At 46.7% G+C, this 23,283-nt stretch overlaps 4 protein-coding genes across 23 annotated transcripts in view; 2 read left to right on the forward strand and 2 right to left on the reverse strand.

The window, feature by feature from the left end:
- Positions 1–9,153, forward strand: part of RNF139 (ring finger protein 139) — a 54,338-nt gene extending 45,185 nt beyond the window's left edge. The window contains exons 3-4 of the mRNA XM_080646895.1: positions 6,530–6,582; positions 9,045–9,153. Coding sequence (XP_080503021.1) covers positions 6,530–6,582; positions 9,045–9,050 — 59 coding nt within the window. The 3' untranslated portion in view covers positions 9,051–9,153. The remainder of the gene's footprint in view (positions 1–6,529; positions 6,583–9,044) is intronic.
- TATDN1 (TatD DNase domain containing 1) overlaps positions 1–9,291 on the reverse strand; it is a 31,672-nt gene extending 22,381 nt beyond the window's left edge. For 3 of the 11 annotated variants that reach the window (XM_080646903.1, XM_080646908.1, XM_080646906.1), the window contains exons 1-2: positions 9,234–9,287; positions 2,793–2,858 (exon numbers count right to left, since the gene is read on the reverse strand). In XM_080646903.1, coding sequence (XP_080503029.1) covers positions 2,793–2,858; positions 9,234–9,255 — 88 coding nt within the window. In that variant the 5' untranslated portion in view covers positions 9,256–9,287. Of the gene's footprint in view, positions 1–2,792; positions 2,859–7,893; positions 8,034–9,101 lie in introns of those variants that run through there. The other 8 variants (XM_080646898.1, XM_080646904.1, XM_080646907.1 and 5 more) reach the window with 6 other exon arrangements.
- On the forward strand, positions 9,049–13,501 carry NDUFB9 (NADH:ubiquinone oxidoreductase subunit B9). Its single transcript, XM_080646909.1, has 4 exons — positions 9,049–9,494; positions 10,350–10,542; positions 11,071–11,184; positions 13,275–13,501. The coding sequence occupies exons 1-4, from the start codon at positions 9,394–9,396 to the stop codon at positions 13,404–13,406; spliced, it is 540 nt and encodes a 179-aa protein (XP_080503035.1). The 5' UTR covers positions 9,049–9,393; the 3' UTR covers positions 13,407–13,501.
- A 1,042-nt stretch (positions 13,502–14,543) lies between these two features.
- The window catches only part of MTSS1 (MTSS I-BAR domain containing 1), a 145,699-nt gene continuing 136,959 nt past the window's right edge, over positions 14,544–23,283 (reverse strand). For 2 of the 10 annotated variants that reach the window (XM_080646887.1, XM_080646885.1), the window contains 5 exons: positions 21,531–21,650; positions 20,522–20,716; positions 19,204–19,374; positions 18,677–18,839; positions 14,544–17,452 (listed from right to left, as the gene is read on the reverse strand). In XM_080646887.1, the coding sequence (XP_080503013.1) occupies positions 16,692–17,452; positions 18,677–18,839; positions 19,204–19,374; positions 20,522–20,716; positions 21,531–21,650 (1,410 nt within the window). In that variant the 3' untranslated portion in view covers positions 14,544–16,691. The remainder of the gene's footprint in view (positions 17,453–18,676; positions 18,840–19,203; positions 19,375–20,521; positions 20,717–21,530; positions 21,651–23,283) is intronic. The other 8 variants (XM_080646891.1, XM_080646890.1, XM_080646888.1 and 5 more) reach the window with 7 other exon arrangements.

Raw genomic sequence — 23,283 nt, forward strand, 5'->3', positions numbered from 1 at the left:
TTGATGAACTCCTTTAAGCTTTTTCTTATCTGTGAAGCTCTTTATCTGACCTTCAATTCTGAATGATAACTTTGCTGGGTAGAGTAATCTTGGTTGTAGGTTCTTGCTATTCATCACTTTGAATATTTCTTGCCACTCTCGTCTGGCCTGCATAGTTTCTGTTGAGAAATCAGCTGACAATCGTATGGGTTGCTCCCTTGTAGGTAATTAACTGTTTTTCTCTTGCTGCTTTTAATATTTTCTGTCTTTTGCTCTTGGCATTTTAATTATGATGTGTCTTGGTGTGGTCCTCTTTGGATTCCTTTTGTTTGGGGTTCTGTGCACTTCCTGGACTTGTAAGTCTATTTCTTTCACCAGGTGGGGGAAGTTTTCAGTCATTATTTCTTCAAATAGGTTTTTAGTATCTTGCTCTCTCTCTTCTTCTGGCACCCCCATATTTGGATGTTGGTACGCTTGAGGTTGTCCCAGAGGCTCCTTACACTACCATCAAATTTTTGGATTCTTTTTGCTTTTCCAGTTGAGTTTTTTGCTTCTTTGTATTTCAAATCTTTGACTTGATTCTTGTGGTCCTCTAGTCTGCTGTTAGGTCTCTGTATAATATTTTTTATTTCAGTCAGTGTATGCTTAATTTCTAGTTGGTCCTTTTTCATATCCTCGAGTGTCTCGCTAAATTTATTGGCCTTTTCTAGGAAATTCTTGAAAAACCTTATAACCGTGGTTTTGAACTCTATATCCAATCATTTGCTTTCCTCCATTTCTTTCATTTGTGATTGTTTCTTTGTCTCCACATTTTCGCTGCTTCCCTAAGTTGATAGAGTGGCTTTGTGTGCTAGGTGTCCTATAGGACCCAGTGGCTCAGCGTCCCCAGTTACCTGAGGTGAACACTCTTGGTGCACCCCTTTTTGGGCTGTGTGCACAGCCTGTTGTAGTTAAGTCTTGATTGTTGTTGGTATCACTGGGAGGAATTGACCTCCAGGCCAATTGGCTGTGAGGATCAGCGTGTCTACGCTGGGAGAACTTCTGTGCTGGATACACCCTTACAAGACAAGACTTGCAAAACTGCAAAAGCTTCTGTGCACAGCTTGGATGGGGCGGAGTCTCAGGGAGGAGCAGACAGTCTTGGCTTCCCATCAGCCCTGCCCTATGAGGCCCCTGGGTCTCAGTGTCCCTCAGTATTCGCTGTAAGCAGCTCTGAGAGAAAGCCGCCCTGGAGTTTCGCCTGCTGCCAGACAGTCCAGTTTCTCCCCGAGTGAGTCTGGATTCCCAGAGTCTCGCCCGGGACTGGAGTTCAGCACAGTTGGGAGCTTCCGTCTCCCTCCCACTTGAGAAAGCCGGCCACGCACTCAGCAGTCAGTCCACTCTGCGCTTGCGCATCTCCAGACCTCTGCCTCCCGCAGCTCCCCTGAGTCTCAGTGTGCTTTTCTCTTTTTCTGACAGTCCAGATTCCCCCCGAATGAGTCTGGTTTCCCAGAGTCTCGCCCGGGACTGGAGTTCAGCGCAGTTGGGAGCTTCCATCTCCCTCCCGCTTGAGAAAGTCAGCCGTGCACTCAGCTGCCGTCCTCTCCACGCGCCCGCGCGTCTCCGTACCTCAGCCTTTTGCAGCTCCTATGAGTCTCAATGTGCTTTTCTATTTCCTTCTAGTTGTAGAATTTCCACTCAGCCAGCTTTCCTGTGGTTCCGGATGGCGTCTGTTTTCTTTTAGTTGTAGTTTTGAAATTGTTGTGCGAGGCAGCAGTTTAGGTGTTTACCTATACCGCCATCTTGGTTTCTCCTCTGTAACACTTATTTCATAGACACACATATACACCCAGTCACAAAGCATGAACTCTGAGTGCTAGGTGGCAAAAAAAAGCAGAATGTAATTCATTCAGTTTTCTAACTACACTATGTAAGTAACATCATCTAAACTTCTAAATGAAGTAGGAAAATTAAGTTTTGAGGTAAGGTTAAGGAAAGCTAACATCTTTCTTTGTTCAAGTGACATCTACACTTCCTATATTTCCCTTAGTATCAAGTGAGATTAACTTCTGACTGAGCATGTGAAATGTGCAATTCCATACCATCCAGACCCACAAAACCAAATTTTCCTATTTGTACTTACATAATGACAAGTATAGTAATTTTCTGAGGCAATATGCACAGGCTAGTTTATTGGAAAAATTAAAAAACTTGTCACCATAATTTCCTGCTTAGTCACGTAGCTGACATAATAAGTCTTTTAAAAATGAAACTGATGTGATAAATAGAAGCCATTTGTTGCTGGCTAATCTTTCCATCAATCCTGGAGGTGCTACTCTTCCCACCTGTACTGCAGATGTGTAGGATCTAGCAGGACTGGGCTGGAAAGGGGGAGAGGCAAGACAGGAGGAGGACTGCATTCCTTAAACCACATTCCCACTTAGTCACCCTACTGAAATGTTTTAGGAAAACCAGACATTATACTGATGTTCAACTGGACATTATTTTTAAATTATGTGCCCTTACTGTTCAATTGCCTGAAAGAGTAAACAACTACTGTTTGGCTTTTGTGCATATGGTTATGAAAAGTTCTATATTTGAAATTATAAACTTCTTCAGATAAGGGCTTGATTCACTGTTACAACAGGTGCATTATAAGTGTTCAATATCACAGTTTATCAATGTAGCTGATAGGTGTTTCACTTTGTTTACAGTTTATCCAAGATGCAGAGTAAGTCTAAGATTTCAGTTGTAAGAGTTTACTATGCTTTTCTAGGTCTCCTTGAGGCAGACTATCTTCATAGAGAAACTGTTTACCTCAATAAAACATTTACCTTGATGCTTTTGAATCCCCCTATAAATTCCTCTGAATACAGGATCTGTCAAGTTGATACCAATATCTGTGGAAAGCAAAAGAGAAATAAATGATTAATCATGAAGAGCCGCTATGTGAAACCTTTTCTTTAAATAAAAGTTCATACTTTTCATCCTCACCTTCATTCACTTTAACAAAATCTGAGTGCCTGCAGCTTGTCAGTCACTGTGTCACTGTGCTGGACACCTGGGCTACAAAGATGAGTGAGAGAGAATGCCTGCTGTCAAGAAACTGGGAATTGGGAAGGCAGACCCAGCGGCAGACAATAAGAAACACTGCAAGTAGACACTGGTATTGTGGGACACAGAAGAGGAGCACCTGACTAGTCTGGGAGCTGGCCCAGATGCTTCCAGAAGAAGGGGTCCCTGAACCGAATCTTGAAGGCTGAGTTAGAGTTACCCAGTAGAAGAGGGGAAATTGCAGACAAGAGGAAACAGCAGGAGCAGAGCTTCCGGGTGTGAAATAGCACAATGATTATGGAGAACTACAGGCCATTCTAGCCGCTGGAAAAAAGTGTAGGGAAGGAGTGACCAGAAAAGGCCAGACTCAGCTATTACAGACACTTGTCTTTAAAGTATCTGATGCAGCAAGAAGCACGCATGGCTTTTAAGCAAAGGAGTAAGATTTGCATTCTGAACATCTCATTCTGGAGTCTTTGTGGAGGGAAGGATTTGAAGGGAGCAAGGAGTCAGGATAGCTGCTTGAAATAGGCAAGAGTTCACATTTACCATGAAGAGGACCTGGATTAGGGTAATGCAAGCAAAGATGCAGAGAGAAGAATAAATTATTTCCTTTACTCATCAAATATTTATGAAGACCAACTCTGTGTCAAATAGCATGGTAAGGGGTTAGGGAACACAGAAATGATTAAGACCCAATACTCGGTCCCACCCTCCAGAAATTTATATGGGAACTACAAATATAATTGTGATATAATAAACTACACTGGAAGCAACTGAAGGCAAGAAATGTTTATCTTCATTGCTGTCCCTAGAACCTAGCACAATAGTTGTGTGAAAATAATATATATGGAGCCACTTCAAAATGGAGTCAGAGCAGCCACCCAGAGCAATTGCCTTGCACATCTTACTCCTCAAACTTTGGAATGTTTAAACTGGACAAAATAACTTTTGGGCTGGGCCAAACAATGGTATATTCCAATTAACTGATTACAAAGTTAACAGGAAAGCAGAAATCCTGATAATTCTTTAGAATTAGTACCACCACGTGTAGCTAAAGAATAACTTAACTTACTTGTGCCTATAGAAATTCCCTCCTTAGCTCATTAACACCAACAGAAATTCCTTTCTTCTATCCCCTTACCTTTCTCACAATTATCCCTTGCCTTCACCCCATAATTGTAAAACTATTTAGGTTTCTGCCTGAATCAGTGTTTCCCAGAAATGCAATTCTTTTTTAACTCAAATAAGTGCTTGTTGCCTCTCATCTTGGCTTTTTTTCCTCTCTTTTCATCTTGGCTTTTCACTTAAACAGCACATTGTTAGCATGGGAGCACAAAAGGGAGGCAATAACAGCTCTGGCAGTGTGGTGAGAAAGCTTCATAAAAGAGGTACTCTTGAAGCTAAAACTAATGGAAAGGGCATTCTGCACACAGATGTGTGTAGGTATAAGCCTGGAAGAAATTCACTGAGCCTGTAGTGTCCTCAACGGAGAGCGATTTTGCAGCACCTCTCTTCTCCTAACTCCTCCAGCCCATAGCATTTAGCAATGTCTATATTCATTTCTAGTTGTCACAAACGGGAAAGTGCTGCTAGCATCTAGGCTTCAGGCCAGGGATGCTGCTAAATATCCTATAAGGCAGACAGGATAGCCTCTCACAACAAATACTTATCTGATCCAAACTATCAAGTGCTATTCTTGATAAATCCTGCTGCAGAGTACAAGAGAACAAGGGGCAGAATAGGACCTGAAGTCAGGTTGTGATGGCCATGGCCAATAACAACGTCATCCTTATTTAAAATACATATCCTTGAGCTTTTAGCACTAGGACAAGCTCCAAGTTTGTGGAGAGACAGCTGCCCATCAATAGACCCCTACTCATTCTTGCTGAGTTCCAGCTTCTCTTTAGTATATTCTCACTGTGCTTCTGCCAAGCTGACCCTCAGTGTGCTCTGCTGCTTCAACATTAAAGCAGACCTTGCAAGATGAAAGGGAGTTTGGGTAATTCAAGAGACATGGAGGGAGTATTCCACAATAAGAGAAAAGCACAACGCAGAAACCTTCAAAGATATGCAAAAGCGTATATGTCAGTGGAGGGTAGGAGATGAATTCACAACAGTTACTATTAAAGGGCTGTTAACACACAAATATCGAATATTATAAAACACAAATTCATTGAGGATGCCCAGATCACAGAAATCAGCACTTGTTTTCTTTTCATAAGGATAGGAAATAAGACAGGGAAGGGGCAGAGTGGGAAAAGAATCCCTGGGAAGAGGAGAGGCCTTTCTGCCTAGATTAGGCCATTTCCCTTTGTGCAGCAAAGAAACAGAATTTGTCCAAAGCAATCTTTTCCTAGAAACGAAGTGAAAAACAAATGAAACCCCAACCAAGCAAATTTAACAAGTATACTTTCTGATACTAATTTTCAAAGTGAATTAAAGATTAGCTTGGAGGTTCAATTATGAAGCCTTTCCAATTTCCAAGTCCTTGTCTCAACCCTAATAGAATGGATGCTAAATCCTTTTTCAATGCTTACACTGAGGCCAATTCCAGGTGATACCACTTCCCGCTACAACCCACTTCTTCCCGATATGAGTCAGTCTTTCAGGTCCTAAGTCTCAGCATACTTCAAAGATCTACATTCAGCTTTGGACCCAAGTGAGCATTGGGCTGTAGAGATATACTGCACAGCCCCCAGTTTCTTCCCTTTTCTGCAAGAATCTCCTGTGAGCCCTAGCTGATTTGGCTCAGTGGATAGAGAGTCAGCCTCCGGACTGAAAGGTCCCAGGTTCAATTCTGGCCAAGGGCACATGCCGGGGTTGTGGGCTCGGTCCCCAGTTGGGGGTGTGCAGGAGGCAGCCGATAGATGAGTCTCTCCCATCATTGATGTTTCTCTCTTTCCCTTCCTCTCTGAAATCAATAAAAATATATATTAAAAAAAAAAAATCTGACTTATAGCCCCAAGCTTTTTTCTTTCTGACATATGGTTTGTCTGAGGTGTATTCCTCAGCCTGTAATTAGAGCTGCTTTCTATGCTTTGATGACTAGGCTCCATTATCTTAGTTAAGTTTGATGAATGCGTTCAAAACATGCCACCCCAAAATATGCAGCTTTGGCATATGGGATTTTTTGAGCTGAAGGCACTTGAGAAATATCAGGTGCAGGAAAGTTTCTCTCATCTCCTCCTTTCCAGCTAAAAGGTCATAAAATTTCCCATAAGAAAGGTGCCAGGAAGAGGACATTCTTACCACCAGAGACTGAAAGTCAAAGTCACAATGTATCTATACAAACAAACCCAAAATAACCCTTATCTTCTATCAGCTTCCCCTTATATTTCCTGGTCACTGTTCCACAATTTAAGTCCCTCTGTCTCACCACATCCTTACTTAAGCTTTTGGGCCTAACAGCTTCTTTGGGTCTTCATTTTCCATTTGAAGACTCCCATATATACGAAAAAATAAAATTTGTATGCTTTTCTCCTACTAATCTGTCTTATGTCTGTTTAATTCTTAGGCCCAACCACTGAACCTAAGAGGGTAGGAGGAAGTACTTCCTCCCCTACAGAGGCAAGTATCTTCTTTTTCTGATTCACTTCTGTTTCCTATAAGAAGTTCTCCTTGATATTGGATGGCCTCTTTGCCTCCCACTCCCTGCCCACCTACTCACCCTATTCACCAGCAAACAAGCACCTGCAGGGTGATTAAGATAATTAACATGTCGCCCTGGCCAGGTAGCTCAGTTGCCGTGGTTGGCAAACTGCGGCTCGCGAGCCACATGCGGCTCTTTGGCCCCTTGAGTGTGGCTCTTCCACAAAATACCACGGCCTGGGCGAGTCTATTTTGAAGAAGTGGCGTTAGAAGAAGTTTAAGTTTAAAGAATTTGGCTCTCAAAAGAAAATTCAATCGTTGTACTGTTGATATTTGGCTCTGTTGACTAATGCGTTTGCCGACCACTGGAGCATCCTCCCAATTCACCAAGGTTGCGGGTTTGATCCCAGGTCAGGGCACATACAAAAATCAACCAATGAAAGCATAAATAAGTGGAGCAACAAATCCATACCTTCCCTATCTCTCTCTCCCCCTTCCTCTTTGTATCTAAAAATCAATAACTAAAACCCTGGCCGGTGTGGCTAAGTTGGTCGCCAGTTCGATTCCCAGTCAGGGGACATGCTCGGGTTTCCGGCATGCAGGAAGCAGCTGACTGATGTTTGGCTCTCACAGTGATATTCCCCTCTCCCCCCTCCCTCTCTCCTTTTCTCTCTCTCTAAAAATCAATCTTAATTAATTTGTTTATTTTAAACATATTTTTATTGATTTCAGAGAGGAAGGGAGAAGAAGAGAGAGAATCACGGCTGGCTGCCTCCCACACACACCCTACTGGGCATGTGTTCTGACCGGGAATCGAAGTATAGGTCGACACCCAACCACTGAGCCACACCAGCAGGGCAATAAAATTATTTAAAACAATAGAATCAAATAAAAATTAAAAATAATTAACAAGTCAATATAAAGGGAACCACAGAATGTTCAAAATTATCCTCTAAAAGTATTCAATCTCCAAGGAAGTTTCAAGAAATACAATACAATGCAGGAACTACAGTTAAGAATGGGCTTTGGAGTCAGAATTCTGGCATTAGGACTAATTAGCAGAACGATTGTGGATAAATCAGTCCTTCTGAGCCTGTTTCCACACTAGTAAGGTAGGCATAAAATTTCTTTCAAGGATGAAATGTGGCTCAAATTGGAAAAAATGTGAAAGCATTTTACAAGCTGAAAGCCTTATAAAATGTAACTGTTATTATTACTGAGCACAGTACAAATTCTGTAACATGCCAACAACAAATGGAATTTCAGTCAACATTACCTATTCAGGCATACCTCACTTTATTGCGCTTCACAGATGTTGTGTGTTTTACAAATGAAAGGCAAGACGCTCTACCAGAAAATGACTGACTCGCTTTACTGTGGTGGTCTGGAACCGAATCCACAATATCCTCTAGGTCGATGCCTGTCCTGTCATTCCACCTTAAGTGATTAACCTCCCAATCCAAGACTGCATCATTAAGTAGCCAGATGTAAGTCAATCTGTTTATACTCAGACTCATGCTGCAACCACAGAAAAAGAAAAAAAAAAACAACAGTCAAAATGCTATTTAACTTGGTCAAAATCTTTTAAGTTGAAAAGTTCCTATCAGAAGTATGTCTGGTATCCATAAACTTAAAAAAAAAAAAAGTAAAGAAATACTGTATGAAAATCAATTTCTATAGCTCCAGCCAAAGATAATAAACATCTTGAAAAACTAAGAAAGTGAGAGATAGGAGTGAGACAGAATGATCGGAATTTAATAAAGGCAAAGTGAAAAATGACTACTTCTGATTTGGGGAGGGAGGGCAATTGAGGGACTCATATGTTTAGTAGCATGCCACCTTATACGGATCAGTAATGTTTCTTTTCCATTTATTTATTTATTTAGCTAGCTTTAAAAGCAGTACCAGCTTTACTGTTAAAAATTACTCACAGTATTAATGAGTTTTATTTCTCAAAATAAGAGGGGGAAAAAAAGTTTGCGACCCAAAGAAAACCACATTTCCTCACTGTGTAGGCTTAGTGAATCATGTCTTATCACTGACACATAACCTAGGGATGCAAAGGGACAGCATGTAGGGTATTTTAAAACTGTTTTAGACTTGCTTTGCCTTTAGTTATAACTTCACGCTTACAGGAAATACAGAACATTAGAGAACAAGCCAGACACCACCACATACCAAAGAGACAAATCCACAAGACAACTAGCCAAGAAGCTCCTCTCTATACACAGGAAAACTAAGCTCAGGAGGACACTGGAGTCCCAATTCTAGCTCTCGCCATGTCCCGCAGGGTTTCCTAAGTGCCTGGTAGTAAATATTCTTACCCACGGCGAGGGGAAGTGGTGGCAGGTGCACGTGGGAAGGAGGAGAATATAGTGACTCGCCTGTTTTGTTTTTCAGTAGTTGTGCTTCCTTTTCTTGTTTTTATTGACTACGCACAGTTATAAGGAGCACAAATCATAACCGCACCACGCGAGGACTTTCACAAACAAGCACACCTTAAAGCCAGCACCTACACCGAGAAGCAGACAGGACGGGCGCCCAGAAGCCTCGGGCGCCCTGGCAACTTTCAGAAAAGCCAGAGCTCATCCTGGGCCTGGTGGCCGCAGCGAGGAAAGTCAATTTCTTACCCACGAACTTGTAGCGACTCATGACTGCGACGCCGGGCTCTCCTTGGCGGAAGCGGAAGTGGCTGCGGTCGCCCCGCTTTTCCGGCCTCCTCCCCGCCCCCTAGCCGCTGGGCTTCCGTTTCCCGGGAGGCCCCGCGGCCGCTGAAGGTGAGCGGCTGTCATGGCGTTCTCGGCGCCGGGGGCCTACCTGACGCACCAGCAGAAGGTGTTGCGGCTTTACAAGCGGGCGCTGCGCCACCTGGAGTCCTTTTGCGTCCACAGGTGGGAGAGGGGGCCCAGGGCGCGGGGGGTTGACTCTAGAGAAGCCTACGGAGGCCGGGAGTCCCCAGGGAACCGGACGTCTCAAGGACTTAGGGGACGGAGTGGGAAGGCTGCCCCTCGGCCCACAGACTTGGGTTCGAGGCCCCACATCGTCGCCCCTAGGCTTCGAGACCTGGAAGAGTTGCTTCTTTGGCCCGGGCCTCAGTTTTCTGTTAAGAACGGAGCATTCAGCAGGGAGGGTTGCAGACGGTTTGGTGAAATAAAGGAAAGTGCCTAAAACTGCAGTTGTCACGCCTCCAGCGCTTGCTGAAGAATAGCTATTTGTATGACCTCGTTCTAATATTAATATGTGCATTATTAATAATATTGAGTGCATTAGGTCTTCACAACAACGCTGAGAGTTAGGGACTATTTAGCCTTATTTTGCAGATGAGGAACTAGAGACAGAGTAACTTGCTCAAAGTATTATAGCTGGTAAGTGGCCCGGCCAGGATTAAAACTCAGGTGTCTAAGTCCAAAGCATCTCATTCTCCCAGCTTCCCATGAGCTTTCCTCCTTTTAGCTTCATCCAGCCTTCTACTGCCTCCACACCCCATATACTTCTTCACCTCCCACACAGTTTCTTCCTCTGTCCATCCGAGACTAGTCTTAGAACATAGTCTTGAAACATAGATTATTTTCGTGGCCCAGGTGCAGTACAAGGTGAGGTGACAACCCAAATGTGCCTCCACTCCCTTATCAGAATCCTAAAACTTCATCCCGGGAGAAGAGCTTCTGGGGAAAACCTCAAAACATTGGAAAAGGTCTGGACGAATAGATAACATGTCTAATCTCCCCAAATCCTTTTGGTTTAAGGGACAAATACCGGTACTTTGCTTGTTTGATGAGAGCTCGGTTTGACGAACATAAGAATGAAAAGGATATGATGAAGGCCACCCGGCTGCTGAGGGAGGCGGAGGAAGAATTCTGGCACAATCAACATCCTCAGCCATACATCTTCCCCGACTCTCCTGGGGGCACCTCCTTTGAGAGATACGAGTGTTACAAGGTGGGTGAGGACAGCATGAGACTGACTGCCTCCTGAGAGGTGGCCTTTCTCCTCCAGTTCCAAAGTTACCCTTTTAGGGGCAGCTAGATTTCCTTCCAGGTGACATTAAGACTTTTCTTTCCAAATTCAGCTTGTGGTATCATTTTGGAAAAGCAGAATGCTAAATTACTTAGTAAATGATCATTTTTGGACCTTACGGTAAACCAATCTGGATTGGTGGTTAGAATTTCTGAGAAATTCTAGATAATACTTCCAAAGAACATAAACCCACTGGATATTTAGAAGACACGGGTAGGGAAGGAATGATGCCAGTTCTTTCTGAACGGACCGTGATATTTTTCAGCCCCAGGCTGTTTTACTCAAAGGCATTCTCCCTGCTTATCTTCTGCTGCTCGTTGATTGGTGTCAAACCGTCTGACACTTGCAGTGGAATAAAAATGCACCTTGAGTCTTGTCTGTTGTGCAGGACCTGTCAGTGGCATGTAAATGTATCTTGTGTAATGACGCCATGATTTCCTCTCCTGACAGGTTCCTGAGTGGTGCCTAGATGACTGGCATCCTTCTGAGAAGGCAATGTATCCTGATTACTTTGCCAAGAGAGAGCAATGGAAGAAACTGCGGAGGGAAAGCTGGGAGCGAGAGGTGAGTCTTACCTGCATTTTACCATGTGGCTTCTGTTCAACACCTGGAAGGAGCTCAGGTTTTGTCCCACTGAGGTCTGGAGTCCAGTTATGACAGTTACTCTGGCCCCTTGCTTCTTACATACACATTTCTCAGTTAAATGTGACACACCCATCTTCCAAATTTGTTACTCTGTGTTCCCTTTTGGGTTTTCTGGTCTTTAATTTTGCTTTTCCCCTTCTCCTCCTCCTTAATCCTTTGCCTTTCCTTCTTGCTGTGCCCCGTTATCCCTTAACCTTACTCCCCAGCAGTGCCTTAGACACTTTTCATGTCTGCTTCACATTTTTCAAAGCTTAATCTTGCTGTGGTGTGAAAGATATATTGGAGAGGGTAAGGTGACGAGTGGAGAGACCAATTTGAGGTTATTGCAGTTTATTCAAAAGATTATGGCAGCCAGCACTAAGGTGCATGCAGTGAATATGGAGGGAAGTAGATTCAGGAGATAGTTGGAGGGATATAGAGATAGATTCGATGGGGGGGGTGGGCAGTGAGGGACACTGAGGATTAAGAATGGTTTCCAGGTTATAAGCTTTAACATCTGGAGTTTGCTGATGGTGTTTATTGAGATAGGAAAGGTGGGGGGTTGGGGGAAGCATGTGTTAGGGGCCATTCTAGTGCTCAGATTTAAATGTGTTAAATTTAAGAATCCTGACATTACGTGCAGATGTCAGAAGGTGACTGGATGTAGGAATCTGGATGTCAAAGGAGCTTGAGAGAAACTTGTGAGCTAACAGTTGTTTCCAACGTCAGGGAAGTAGATGAGTCTTTACGGGAGACTAGAGAAAAGAAAAGTCGCAGGAGCTCCACTTGTAGAGGTCAGGAAAAGGAGACTGAGGAGCACCCAGCAAGGCAGGGGCAGTCAGGAGGGTGTGCCGCAGATCCCGGAGAAAGTGTTTCAGGAACGGCCAGGCCACGGCATCTCTGCTGAAAGTTGCTAAAAGGTGAAACAGAGTGAGGACTGGAAATAATGTGCAAAGAGTTTGGTTGCAGGAAGGGCATTAGTGGGCGTGACCGGAGCCTTTTCTGGAGGGTTTAGTCACCCTGACAGTAGTGAGCAGAGAGTGAGGAAGAGAAGACAGGAAGGAGCGAGGATTCTTGAGAAGTTTTGCTGAGAATAGTAACAAGACCACGGGATTATTTTCTAAGACGAGAAATAATGGTGCGTAATTTGGAAGGAGGGAGAAGTGGATAATGTTGATGAGGGATGGAAAGGTGGAGGGAGTTTTGGGAAGAGGCGTGGGATCCCGAGCATGCAGGGAGGCCTCTGTCTCCGTTTGGGAACGGGAGGTGTGGTGATTCAGGGAGAGCAGGAGGTCCACACTGCAGTTGACCACTGTAACCTCCTCTCCACACAAACCTTCCTCCTTTTGCTGTTGTCTCTGCCACATTATTAAACAGCACATGTGCTGGAGGCTCAGGTTAACCACATTCCAGAATGGAGTTTTCTGGAGGAGCTTCATAAAATCACTGATCGGGAAAGTGGGTCTCTGGGTTTCCTCCTCTGTTAGGACCTGATAGTCTTGGAGATCCCTGGAACTGGGTAGTTGGTCATTATCAGGCATAACTGAGCGTATTTTCCATGTGATTTTGTTGCTTGTCCTGTTTGCTTATTGGGGCAGAGGGGCTTTAAAATTAACATCCCTAATATAGATGAATTGTGATTTCTTTGTTTGAGATTTCTTAATGGTGATTTTGGAGAACACTTAGCTGAGACACAAAAATCAATTTTTGTTGGGGGAGGGTTTAGAGTTTAGGTGGGGAGACCATAATCAGGGGAATTGAAGTAGTAGTTGTCATGGTTTGGGTTAATGAATAAGGTGGGGTGAGAGAGTTTTTCTCAGCTTTGCTGTTTTAAGAATGGGAAAAGCTTTGAGGACACCTTTTCTGAGTTAAAAGTGTGGCTATCAAATAACGCAGGTATGAACTAACAACACTTCAGGAGTGAGGATCAGATAGCGTGTGATGTGACAGGACAAAGGTGACACTAACTGTGCAGCCGGGACTGTCAGTTCAGCTCCTTTTCTAACTGGTCCTTCCTTGACCCCTTCCAGGTTAAGCAGCTGCAGGCGGAAACCCCAGTTGGTGGTCCCATCACTGAAGCTTTGCCACCTGCCCGAAAGGAAGGTGATTTGCCCCCACTGTGGTGGCATATTGTGACCAGGCCCCGGGAGCGGCCCACATAGAGACAGAGAGGAAGACACACCACCAGTCCTGTTTGCAAGTGAAATAAGTTACAGAAAATATACACACTTGCCCTAATAAAAGTAACAAGGTATGACTGATGTGTTGTTCTATGTGAGGAGAAACGTGATGCAGGCGACTGCCACTGTCTTACAGGTTCCATAGCAGTTGTGCATAGAAAGAAAAGTATGTGACATGTTGTCAGATGTGTCCTTTTCTTCCCCATAAGTCACATTGATAGCACATGTTGTTAATAACGGACAACTGTAGCAGAACCAGGTACAAGATTTACTCTGAAGATTGAGTTGAAGAGACTCTAGTTGAAGCATTAATTAGCACTCGTGTCTGGCAGGAATGGAGGCTGAGAGAAGGTATGCTAATAGTAAGGACTTACGCTACCGTCTTGGTTTTCTAAAGATTCTACTGATGGAATTTGTTTTGATAAAACAACTTTCTCTAAGAAGCACACGTCCAACACATAAACCTGGGGTCTCGGAGTGGAAGTTTGATGGATAGGGTTAAAGCGTCCAATTGGGGATGAAACTCACTTGTTTTGGAGGCAGTTTTCCAGCTTTGCTTCCTCTACTGTAGCTTGGATTGCCTGCAGACTCAAAGGTAAGGGTACAGCAAAACTCTAACCATTTGAAGAGGTTTCTTTAAATGGTAAAGCCAGCCATGGCCGGTGGTGCTCACTGGTTAGATCATGGCCCCATGCACTGAAGGGTCGAGGGTTCGACCCCCAGTCAAGAGCAGAGCAGTACCTAGGTTTCGAGTTTGGCCCGTCCCCCCATGCAGGAGGCAACCAGGCGATGTGTCCGTCTCTGTCTCTCTCTCTCTGCCCCCCCCCCCCCCCTCGGAAAAAGCAATGGGAAAAGTATCCTTAGGTGAGGATTCACAAAAATAAAAAGTAAATCCATTCTAAAAACAACTGAACCCAGCTACCTTTCGTTCTTGACAACTCATTGGAACTACATTCAAATAATCAGTTCAGGCAACTTCTGTCCTTAGGGCTCAAAATCATCACAAAAATCATGTTTTGTCAGTTTTCTAAGTAAGCTAAGTCTCAGTGCATCTTCTAACATTTGACGAAGACCAACTGAATTTTAATAAGATTTGAAATACAGGACTTTTTTTTTTTTCTAATGGTTCTTTATTTATAATGTAGGCTGAAGCAATTGTTACAAGATAGAAGGGAAACACATTACACAATTGTTATTTATACAAGTTTAGAACAAAAAACTGCACAGGGAGAGGTCAACTCTCAGTACAAACTAGCAACTAAACCACAATAATTTACCTTTAGAAACGATTTCTTTATTTGTAGCTGTGACACTGCTTTTACAATATGCAAAAACACAAACAGGACTACCCAAGGTGTTTTGTCACATTCTTTCTACAGTAAATTTGGCAACATTTTATATTAAATTTCTTCAGATTATACTAACGTTTAAAAACTAAACAAGTGAAAAGCTGTACCGAGGTACAGTTACATCCATTTATTTCAAAGATTTAAAATACCACTCTTATCTATTGTAATTACCTTGCAGTGATTTCTGCTTTTGCAAAAACCATCTCAAGCATCATATGCACAATGCATCAGCTACTTTTTAGTCATTGAGATTGGTGGGCTAAACCACAGGCACTACTGTTGCTTATATTCTGTAAAAGGAGCTTGTTTTTCAAAGAAAAAAAAGCTTAGTTTCTAATAATCATGCCTTTGCTTTAAAGCCATAACATAAAATGTCCTTGAGCAATCACAGCAGTGTTAAATGTTAATATATAGAATTAATGACTATACAGGTACGTTATTCTCAACATCCAATGCAGTTATGTGTTAAAGCATAAGATTATGTGGTTGAAGATAGGCGCCAACAGGAACCTGCAGGGTCTGTGGGACCCACTAAACTATCATCCCTTGACAGGTCCGGTCACAGAGGGGCACTGTCAGCTGACCCAGCTACTAGGAATTGCTATTTCATGTTTATATTCTCCAAACATGAACCCTCTAAATCTACAAATCCCTGTTGGCTTTAGGGGACGGGCATTGTAACAAATATAACTTTCACTTAAAGAAGAAAAGACATAAATCCATTCCAAAAAACATTACCTAAAATACAAAAAGAGGGACAGTCTAGTGGTCAGATTCCGAGTGACAATAAATAAATCCTCCTCTCTTCATTGTGTAGCATGAAGCCAATTAAGAAAAACAAGCCCCCGGATTGGTAAACACATTGGCAAGTTGCTGGACGCTAAGCTGGTTACTCTTGTTAAATCCGCTCAAGTTTTTTCAAAATATTTGGGCTTTTCAATGCACCCAGCCTGCTGGGCACAGTTAAGTAAAAGGCATTTGCTTTATCTAAGAATTCCCTGCTATCGTGTTTAAATGTTTTCACATTTTTGAAACTGCCTTACCCTTTTGGATGCATCTGGATTCGATGAAAGTGGGTGTAACAGACGAACTAAGTGGGGATAAATTCTATGTCTACCCGGTGGTGGCAGCATGCACAGGATTGGAGGTGGGTGCTGTGTGCAGTCAAGAGGAATCGTGGGAGAACGGAAGTCCTTAAACACCTTACAGAAACAAACACTGCAATCCAGTATGGCTTATTCGGATGCATTAGCCATGAAGCTACTAGAAATTCAACCTACGAGGCTACTCTTAAATGTGACAGGTCGGCTATGTTGACAGTGCCCCTCCCATGGCCCTCCCCCCAATCCCAACAGTCTACCCTCCAGATTCACTTCACTCCAAATAGTGCTCATCTGCTTTGTTCATTCAGAACATCGTGTATTTAAATGAAGAGTTTACCTCTTACCTTTTTGTTTGTACATTAAAATAACTTGAATTTGCTTCTAAGCCAGACTTCTACAATGCATCTACAAAAGCTTGCAGGAAAAAAAAGAGAAAAGAAAAAGATACCCCTTTTTTCTGAAATTAACTACTTCGTGGTTCCCCTGCCCTGAGCCCTCCCCCCTTATGCATTTAAAATTTTACAAAGACTTATAAAAAAGTTAAGTGGAATTTGGCACCTTCAGAAAAATCAAAAGGGAAACTAATTTTGAATGTGCAGAAAGAAAATTGTCAATATTTACAAATTAAAAGGTCAAGATTATGTCAGTTACATATGTTGCTTTTAATTCTTATCTAAAGGTGTCGAGTACTTTCAAAAGAGCTGTATTTTGAGTTGCCTACAAAATCTTGTTTGATTATAGATTGGAATGGATAAGACAAATTAGGTTTTATTAATTAAACAGTTCATTCCCCACTGGCAGCATTTCTTGTGAGCCTAAGAGAAGCGAGGGGCCGAGCGGTCATTTGTCATGGTCTTCTTCAGTTTCACGCCCCTTCGGATGGCGTTCAGCATGTCTTCTCCTTGTGGGGCATCCCTGGGGCTCAGGTCTGCGGGCTCACTCTCTGGAGCCTGGCCCGGGGAGGCAGTGGCACTGGAGGGATCCCTCTCCTGGTCTTCGGCCTCGCTCTCTGGGATCGCCTGTCTGTGCTCCTCAGGGATACTTGGCTTCGGGCCTGGAAGGGGAGGGTTGACGGAGGCCTGACCGCTCCACAGTGAGGACGGCATGCTGGTGACCCCCTGGGGGCCCTCGCCCACAGATGGCAACTCGGGGCTGTGCTCACCCCGCTCCTCTGGCCCATCCGGAGGGGCTGGCAGCACCCCAGGGAGGTCTGGGACGGTTGGGGTCTTCACAGGGATCACGGGTGTCTTGATGGGGATGGGACCGGCTCCGATGGTCCCCCGGCGGACAGAAGGCTTGGTAGAAGGGGTCCGTCGGATGGTTGCAACCCCTGGGGTGACCATGGCAGGTCCGAGGGTGGTGGGGAGGCCAGCAGTTGAGGCCGGGCGCTTGGCTTGGAACATCCGTCGGTAGGACTGGCTGATGTCGCTGTTCCTCGGGATGGTGGAGGATTTGTCAAACTCCTGCTGCTGGTCTGCCTCCTGGTCACCACTTACCGAGAAATAATCGTAATCTGAAACTGATGATAGGATTCGATTAGAAACCTCCAAGGCAGCGGCTCTGCTTTCTGATTCTTCTGTGTTGGGAGAACAAAAGGCACAAGAGGCAAGGTGCTTAGCCACAGTTTCTCCCCAAGCCTCCCCCAGGCTCCTGCGCCGTCCTTAGGAACTGTGGGCATGTAAGAAGTCCTGGGCAGGGACCTTCCTTCTGTTCCCTGACGTAACCCCGGGCGCCTAGAGCAGTGCTGGGCATGGAAGGCACGCGCGCACATATGGAGGAGAGGTGACAAATGGGAAACGGCCGGGCTGACACACAGCTTCCCCTGAGCATCCCTAAGGAATGAGGTGGCGGAGAGAAATTCCCCACGCGCTCCAGTCCAGATTGCAACATGAGCCACAAACCCCAAACAGACTACCTCAGCTCTACTACCTCCCTCATAGTTAACTCATTAGGTGAGACCTATGCGGCAGATGGAGGTACTGGCAATGAATCCCTGAAGACAAGGTACACAGTGGGTTCCATCAACGAAGTGTGCTCACCTCCTAAAAAAATGGTATCAGAGGGGACAGGAAGCTTAGAGATTTCTGAATGGCAACACTATTGCCATTGTGGACCGTATGAATCCAGGTGTGCTGTGTATTACAGGGTATTTACAGCACCTGGCCATCCAGCACCCCCTCCAGTTGTGACAGCCAAAAATGTCACCAGATATCGCCAAATGTCCCTTGGGCAGCAAATCCCTTTGATGGACTGCAAACAGGGTCAACTGTCACAGACCCATTCTAGCTGTCAGACTGCCATGCTGCTGGCTTGGGAGTGTCGTGGGGATGGGGCGAAGGAGGCATGGTGGAGACAGGATTTGGCTGGAACAGGTTCAGAGTTTGGGCTTCAGACTCTAACAGACCTTAGGTTCAAACTCTTGCTCTGCTGCTTATTGCGTGAATTTGGGCAAGTTACGCAGGCTCAGTTTCCATGGATGTAAAATGGGATAAAAAGACGTATTATATAAGCGATTGAGAACATTAAGTGGGAAAATAAAGTGCTGAAACACAAATGATGTTCTCGTTAACAGTGTCCGTCTGAGTTCCCATTGAGAACTACCCTGCACCCTGAAGGTGAAAACGAGCTGCAACAGCCAGTCACTGGCAGCAGCCGGCCACGGCCACGGCAGGTCAGCTCTCCCAGGCCCTTCCTTCCAAGATGACATGTGGTTCACAGGACTCCCCACCCTCTGTGTCCCCCGGGGGGAGGGTCTCCCTTTTCCTCAGGGCCCTGCCCGGGAAGCCCAGCTGCCTGGTACCTTGGGAGGGAATGGTGTCCTCTGAGCAGCACGGGGTGGTGGTCTGGGTGCTGTAGCCACTGGAGCACTGCAGCGAGTCCCGGCTGCTCCTCTGGGTGTCTAGCTGGAGGCCCCGCGACAGGGCCAGGGCCAGCTCCTCACAAGCCTCCATCTCCTCACCAGGCTGCAGGGTGGAGGCAAGAGACAAGCCACAGGGCTGTGACTCCCCTGTCTCGTCCCCAGGGCCCTTCCGTACCCCTCTCCGAGTGGGGACCAGGTATTAGTCCTCATCTGCTCCTGGGAACACCACCTGTCTGCGGGCCCAGGGACGAGGAACTTGCTTGCTTGGGCCCTACCCAGGCTCTAGAGATTTCTAGAAGTCTGATTCCCACACAGGCTTTTCCCTGGGAGCCTTATGAAAACTGGAGAGCGGGGGCGGGGGGAGGAGGGTCAGCTCCCTCAGCTGCAAGGTCCCCAATGCTGGTCAGCATCTGGCCACCAGCCAGGTCCAGAGGGGCCCACCCCCCGATAGAGAACAAAAGCATCACCCTGGTGGCAGCGGATACGGTCATGCTCCGTGGTCTCTGAGCCTCCTCGGCAGCAGACGGGCCACCCACGGCGGCAGGTCCTCCTCCGCTTGGGTCCTGCTCCCGCTTCTCTTTGCGGCGCTGTAGGGTGTTCACCAGAGGCTGGTCATAAGGCCCTGGCTTGGCCCAGTCCTACGTAGAACAGTGTGGTCAGGTACCAGGGCCTCTGCTTCCAGGTGAGGGCTGCGGACCTTCCAGACAGCTGCCCACAGAAGGCATCTGGTCCCCTTGGGGGAAGCTCAGACTGGGACAGGTCAGCAGGCCCCTTCTCTTCCCACCCCTGGCTCTAAAAGGAGTGGAACATCCTTTGGGGACCCCCTGGTCACCTCCCATTTCCTCACATCTGCTCAAAGATTAAAAATCCTCAACCATCAGACGAGTGGCCTGTGGGAGACTCCACTAAGAGCTACCAGCTGTCTAGGTGTCTGAAGGCACCAGCCAGGGATGGGTCCAGTCCCCAATGACTTCACTTGAGTGGAGTGGTCTCCAGGGGGCGCTGAGGGAACTGCAACCACTCCCCCAGAGGCTGGCCCTCCACTAGGAAAGCTGGACCTCAAAAGGCACCTCAGGATGTGCCCTGAGGCCCTCACAGTGGAAGGAAGGTGCCCGGGGTCAGCTGGGAGGTTTTGGAGGAGTCTGAGGGGTCCACACCACGTGTGAGGGATGAAGGTAAGACCTGATCAAAATTAGGGACCTCCTCTCAAAATAAAGCAGAATATCCTCGGGCATCCGTTGGACTTCTGCTTTTATACTGAAGCACACACGTTTTAATATAAAACAATGGAGACTGAAAATCAGTCTGTGTGTACTTTGATAAGCCAAAACCTCTTTTGGGTTATGATGTTATTACCACATCCCAGTAAGGGCCTGGGGGCGGGGGGGAGTCTGCGGAACATGGCTGTGGGGGACAGACCCTCCCAGCCCTGATAACGGGCACTCTCAGGTGGCCCCCGGAGGGCCAAACTGGGACCTGGGACTTGGCACTGACGCCTCTGCAGGTCACATCTGTGTCTACTACCCAATGGGGTTAACTCATGTTTAGTAACGGGAGCCTCTCCAATCTCAGCTCCTGATGGACTTGTCTATCTCAAAGCTGCCTGCCACTCTTTGGCTCTCCCGGTGGGAATTTACTTGGGGAGAGGTGTTATGGGGAAGAAGGCAGAGTGTGAAAGGAAGGGGGAGAGGGGATAGTCAGGGTGAGGTTGGTGGGACAGAAGGAGGTGAGCACAGAGGCCATGAGAGAGAGGAGAGGAGGGGAGGAGGGAGGAGAGACACAAACCTTCCAGCTAGGGATCTGAGATGACGGGAACATGCCGGGCCCAATGGTGTAATAATGAGCGTAGTCTGGAAGGTGGACAGAGGTGACCCGAGGGAGCAGGCGGGAGGCAGGCAGGCAATGAGGGAAAAGGCTTGCCCCCACGGGCCCCACATGGGACTCACTTGATAAACTATAGTGAGTAAACCCGTTAGACAACTGGAAACGAAACAAAAAAGGGGGAAAAGGAAAAAAAATTAATATAACAGGACGAGTGTGGAGATACAAGATGGCATTGACATTCAATGAGAGGAAGCCCTGGACTCCTATAAACAAACACAGGCCTGGTGCTCACGGATGAGCCAGGACGCAGGCAGGAGCGGGTGCAGAGCGCATGTCCCCTTCCTCGACCCCGAGCCCGTGTTCAGTGGAGGAAATTCTGCCCCTCTATCTGAGAAGAGCGGGGAAACTGACCGTCTCCTTCCCCTGTGGCGCTCTCAATGGTTTCTGAGTATTTAACTCACACAACATCCTTTCATAGTGCTCATCTCATTTGGCAAACTTAAAAATCCTAAGTGTCTTCCACTGAATCTGTTCATTGTAGGTTTCGGAGATCATCACACTGTTTGTTCAGAAGCAGATTCCAGGTCGGGGTGAATAGGGGGTGGTCTGCGAACTGAAAGGCGGGAAAGCACACGCCTCTGACGCAGTGAAATGTCACGCCCTGCGGTACGGTGGCCAGGAGGTCAGACAAGCGGGTGGGATGCTGGGGAGGGGAGGGGGATGAGCACACGCTGCTCTGGGACGAAGCCTTCACACCTCCGAGTTCCCCATAGCCCGACTCTCCCTCGGGACGGCCTCACGGTCATTGTTTAGGAGACAGACACCCCTCAAGGGACAGCCCTCAGCCTCATCCTGTCCCCAAGCTCTCGGTGTCGATTTTGAGTTTCCAGGTCCCTGTGCCCGTGGCATGAGCAGCGGGCGGGGAGGGCGGGGAGGAGTGGGGCCGTGGTGGCGGACCCCGGTCGGTCACCTTCTCTGTGGAGGCCCAGGCGCCCATGGTGGAGCCTGAGCTGACCGAGGTGGGCGAGCTGCACTCGCTTACTGACTGGCAGGTTTCGGAGGCTTCCGAGGAGGCCGAGCTGGACGAGTTCTGCAGCCGGGGAGGGACCACACGAGGGGACCCAGGGAATCCAGGCCACACGCCACCAAAAAGTAACGGTGAATAAAAAAATAACAAAGACGGGGGTGGGGAAAAGCACGCACAGAGAGAGAGACAGACATATACACACAGGAAAGGAAGGATGAGAGAAGCAGAGCGTTAGGGTTATTCTTTCCCCAGCTGCACCCACACACAGGCCCTCGAGCCCTTGAAAAGCAGCGTGAGACCCACCACGGTCCGGACCACAGACTAAGCGCCCAGGACCCTGACTTGCGTGTCGTCCTGAACTGGCACATGGCAGGTGCTCGAATCACTGAGTGGATGAGTGACAACGACCATCTCCTCCGTGGACACTGGGTCCCCCTGGGAGTGCACTGGGCCTAAAACTTTGCTTTAGGTTTTTCATTGTTAGCTGCCATCTCTGGCTCATACCACGTGCTTAAATCAGCCCAGCCCTGCCCGGCCAGGGTGGCTCAGTGGTTAAATGTCGAACTATGAACCAGGAGGTCACGGTTCGATTTCCTGTCAGGGCACATATGCCTGGGTTTCAGGCTCGATCCCCAGTAGGGGGCGTGCAGGAGGCAGCCAATAGATGATGTTTTTTTCTCTCTCTCTCCCCCTCTTCCTTCCTTTCTGAAATCAATAAATATATATATTTAAAAGAAATCAATAAAAACACATTTAATAAATAAGTAAGCCAGCCATCCCAGCCCCATCGGGTCTACTATTACTTTCCCAGAAGTGCTCCTGTATTCCGTCTAGGAGGCAGGACTCATGTTTCTGTCACCCCTCCCACCGGCCAAGGAAAGGTTCCTGCAAAGGGACAGAGCACTAGCGTTCCCATCCTGCAGGGGCAAGGCACCCGGAAGACACCCCGCACGGACAGGGGGCTCCGTGCAGGCAAAGCCGCCCCCTGAGCTCCGTGTCTGGTTCGCAGTCGGGACCAGAGTCAAGGTTTGGATTTAAGTGACATTTCTGCCACTTGTCAGTCAAGGAATCATGGGCTTCATCTCTCTAAACCCGTTTCCATCTTTAGAATGGGGATCAGTAGTATCTAACGGATGGAGACAAAGCGAGGTTTTATATGCATGTGTGTCTGTGCACGGCGCTTAACCAGGTGTAGAGAGTCAGTTACCACTGGGCTGCACCGGGACTGTTCATCTGGGTTCCCGATTCAAGCATGTGCGGCTTGAACAAGGCCAGCCAACCCCAGGGCCAGGTCACGCTGCTTTTGACTTCTCATTTTTTCTAAAGAACCTCTTGCTTTGATAGCCTCAGCGGCCCGAGGACCAGACCCTTGCCACAAGCGGGGGCCCACTCCTGGGCACACGGGTGAAGGCACACGTAAATAGAGCAGAGCTGAGGAAAGTGGGGTAACTCGGAACATTTTCTTTCTCTCGGCATTTGTGTCTGCCAAGGGGGGCGTGGGGGGCTGAGTGGAGAAGCGAAGGGCTCTAACCCCTTAGGTGCGCTCCTCCCTCCCTCCCCAAATGAAGACTATTACTGCCCTCAGGACATTGCATCCTCTGGCCTGTGATTTGTGCAATTTCCTCTCTACCTTATAAGTAGCAGTAGTGCCTTTTTTAAAAATAGATTTTTCTAGTAAATTCTGCAGCACCCTGAG

This window comes from Plecotus auritus (assembly GCF_963455305.1).
Source record: "Plecotus auritus genome assembly, chromosome: 11".
Lineage (NCBI taxonomy): Eukaryota > Metazoa > Chordata > Mammalia > Chiroptera > Vespertilionidae > Plecotus > Plecotus auritus.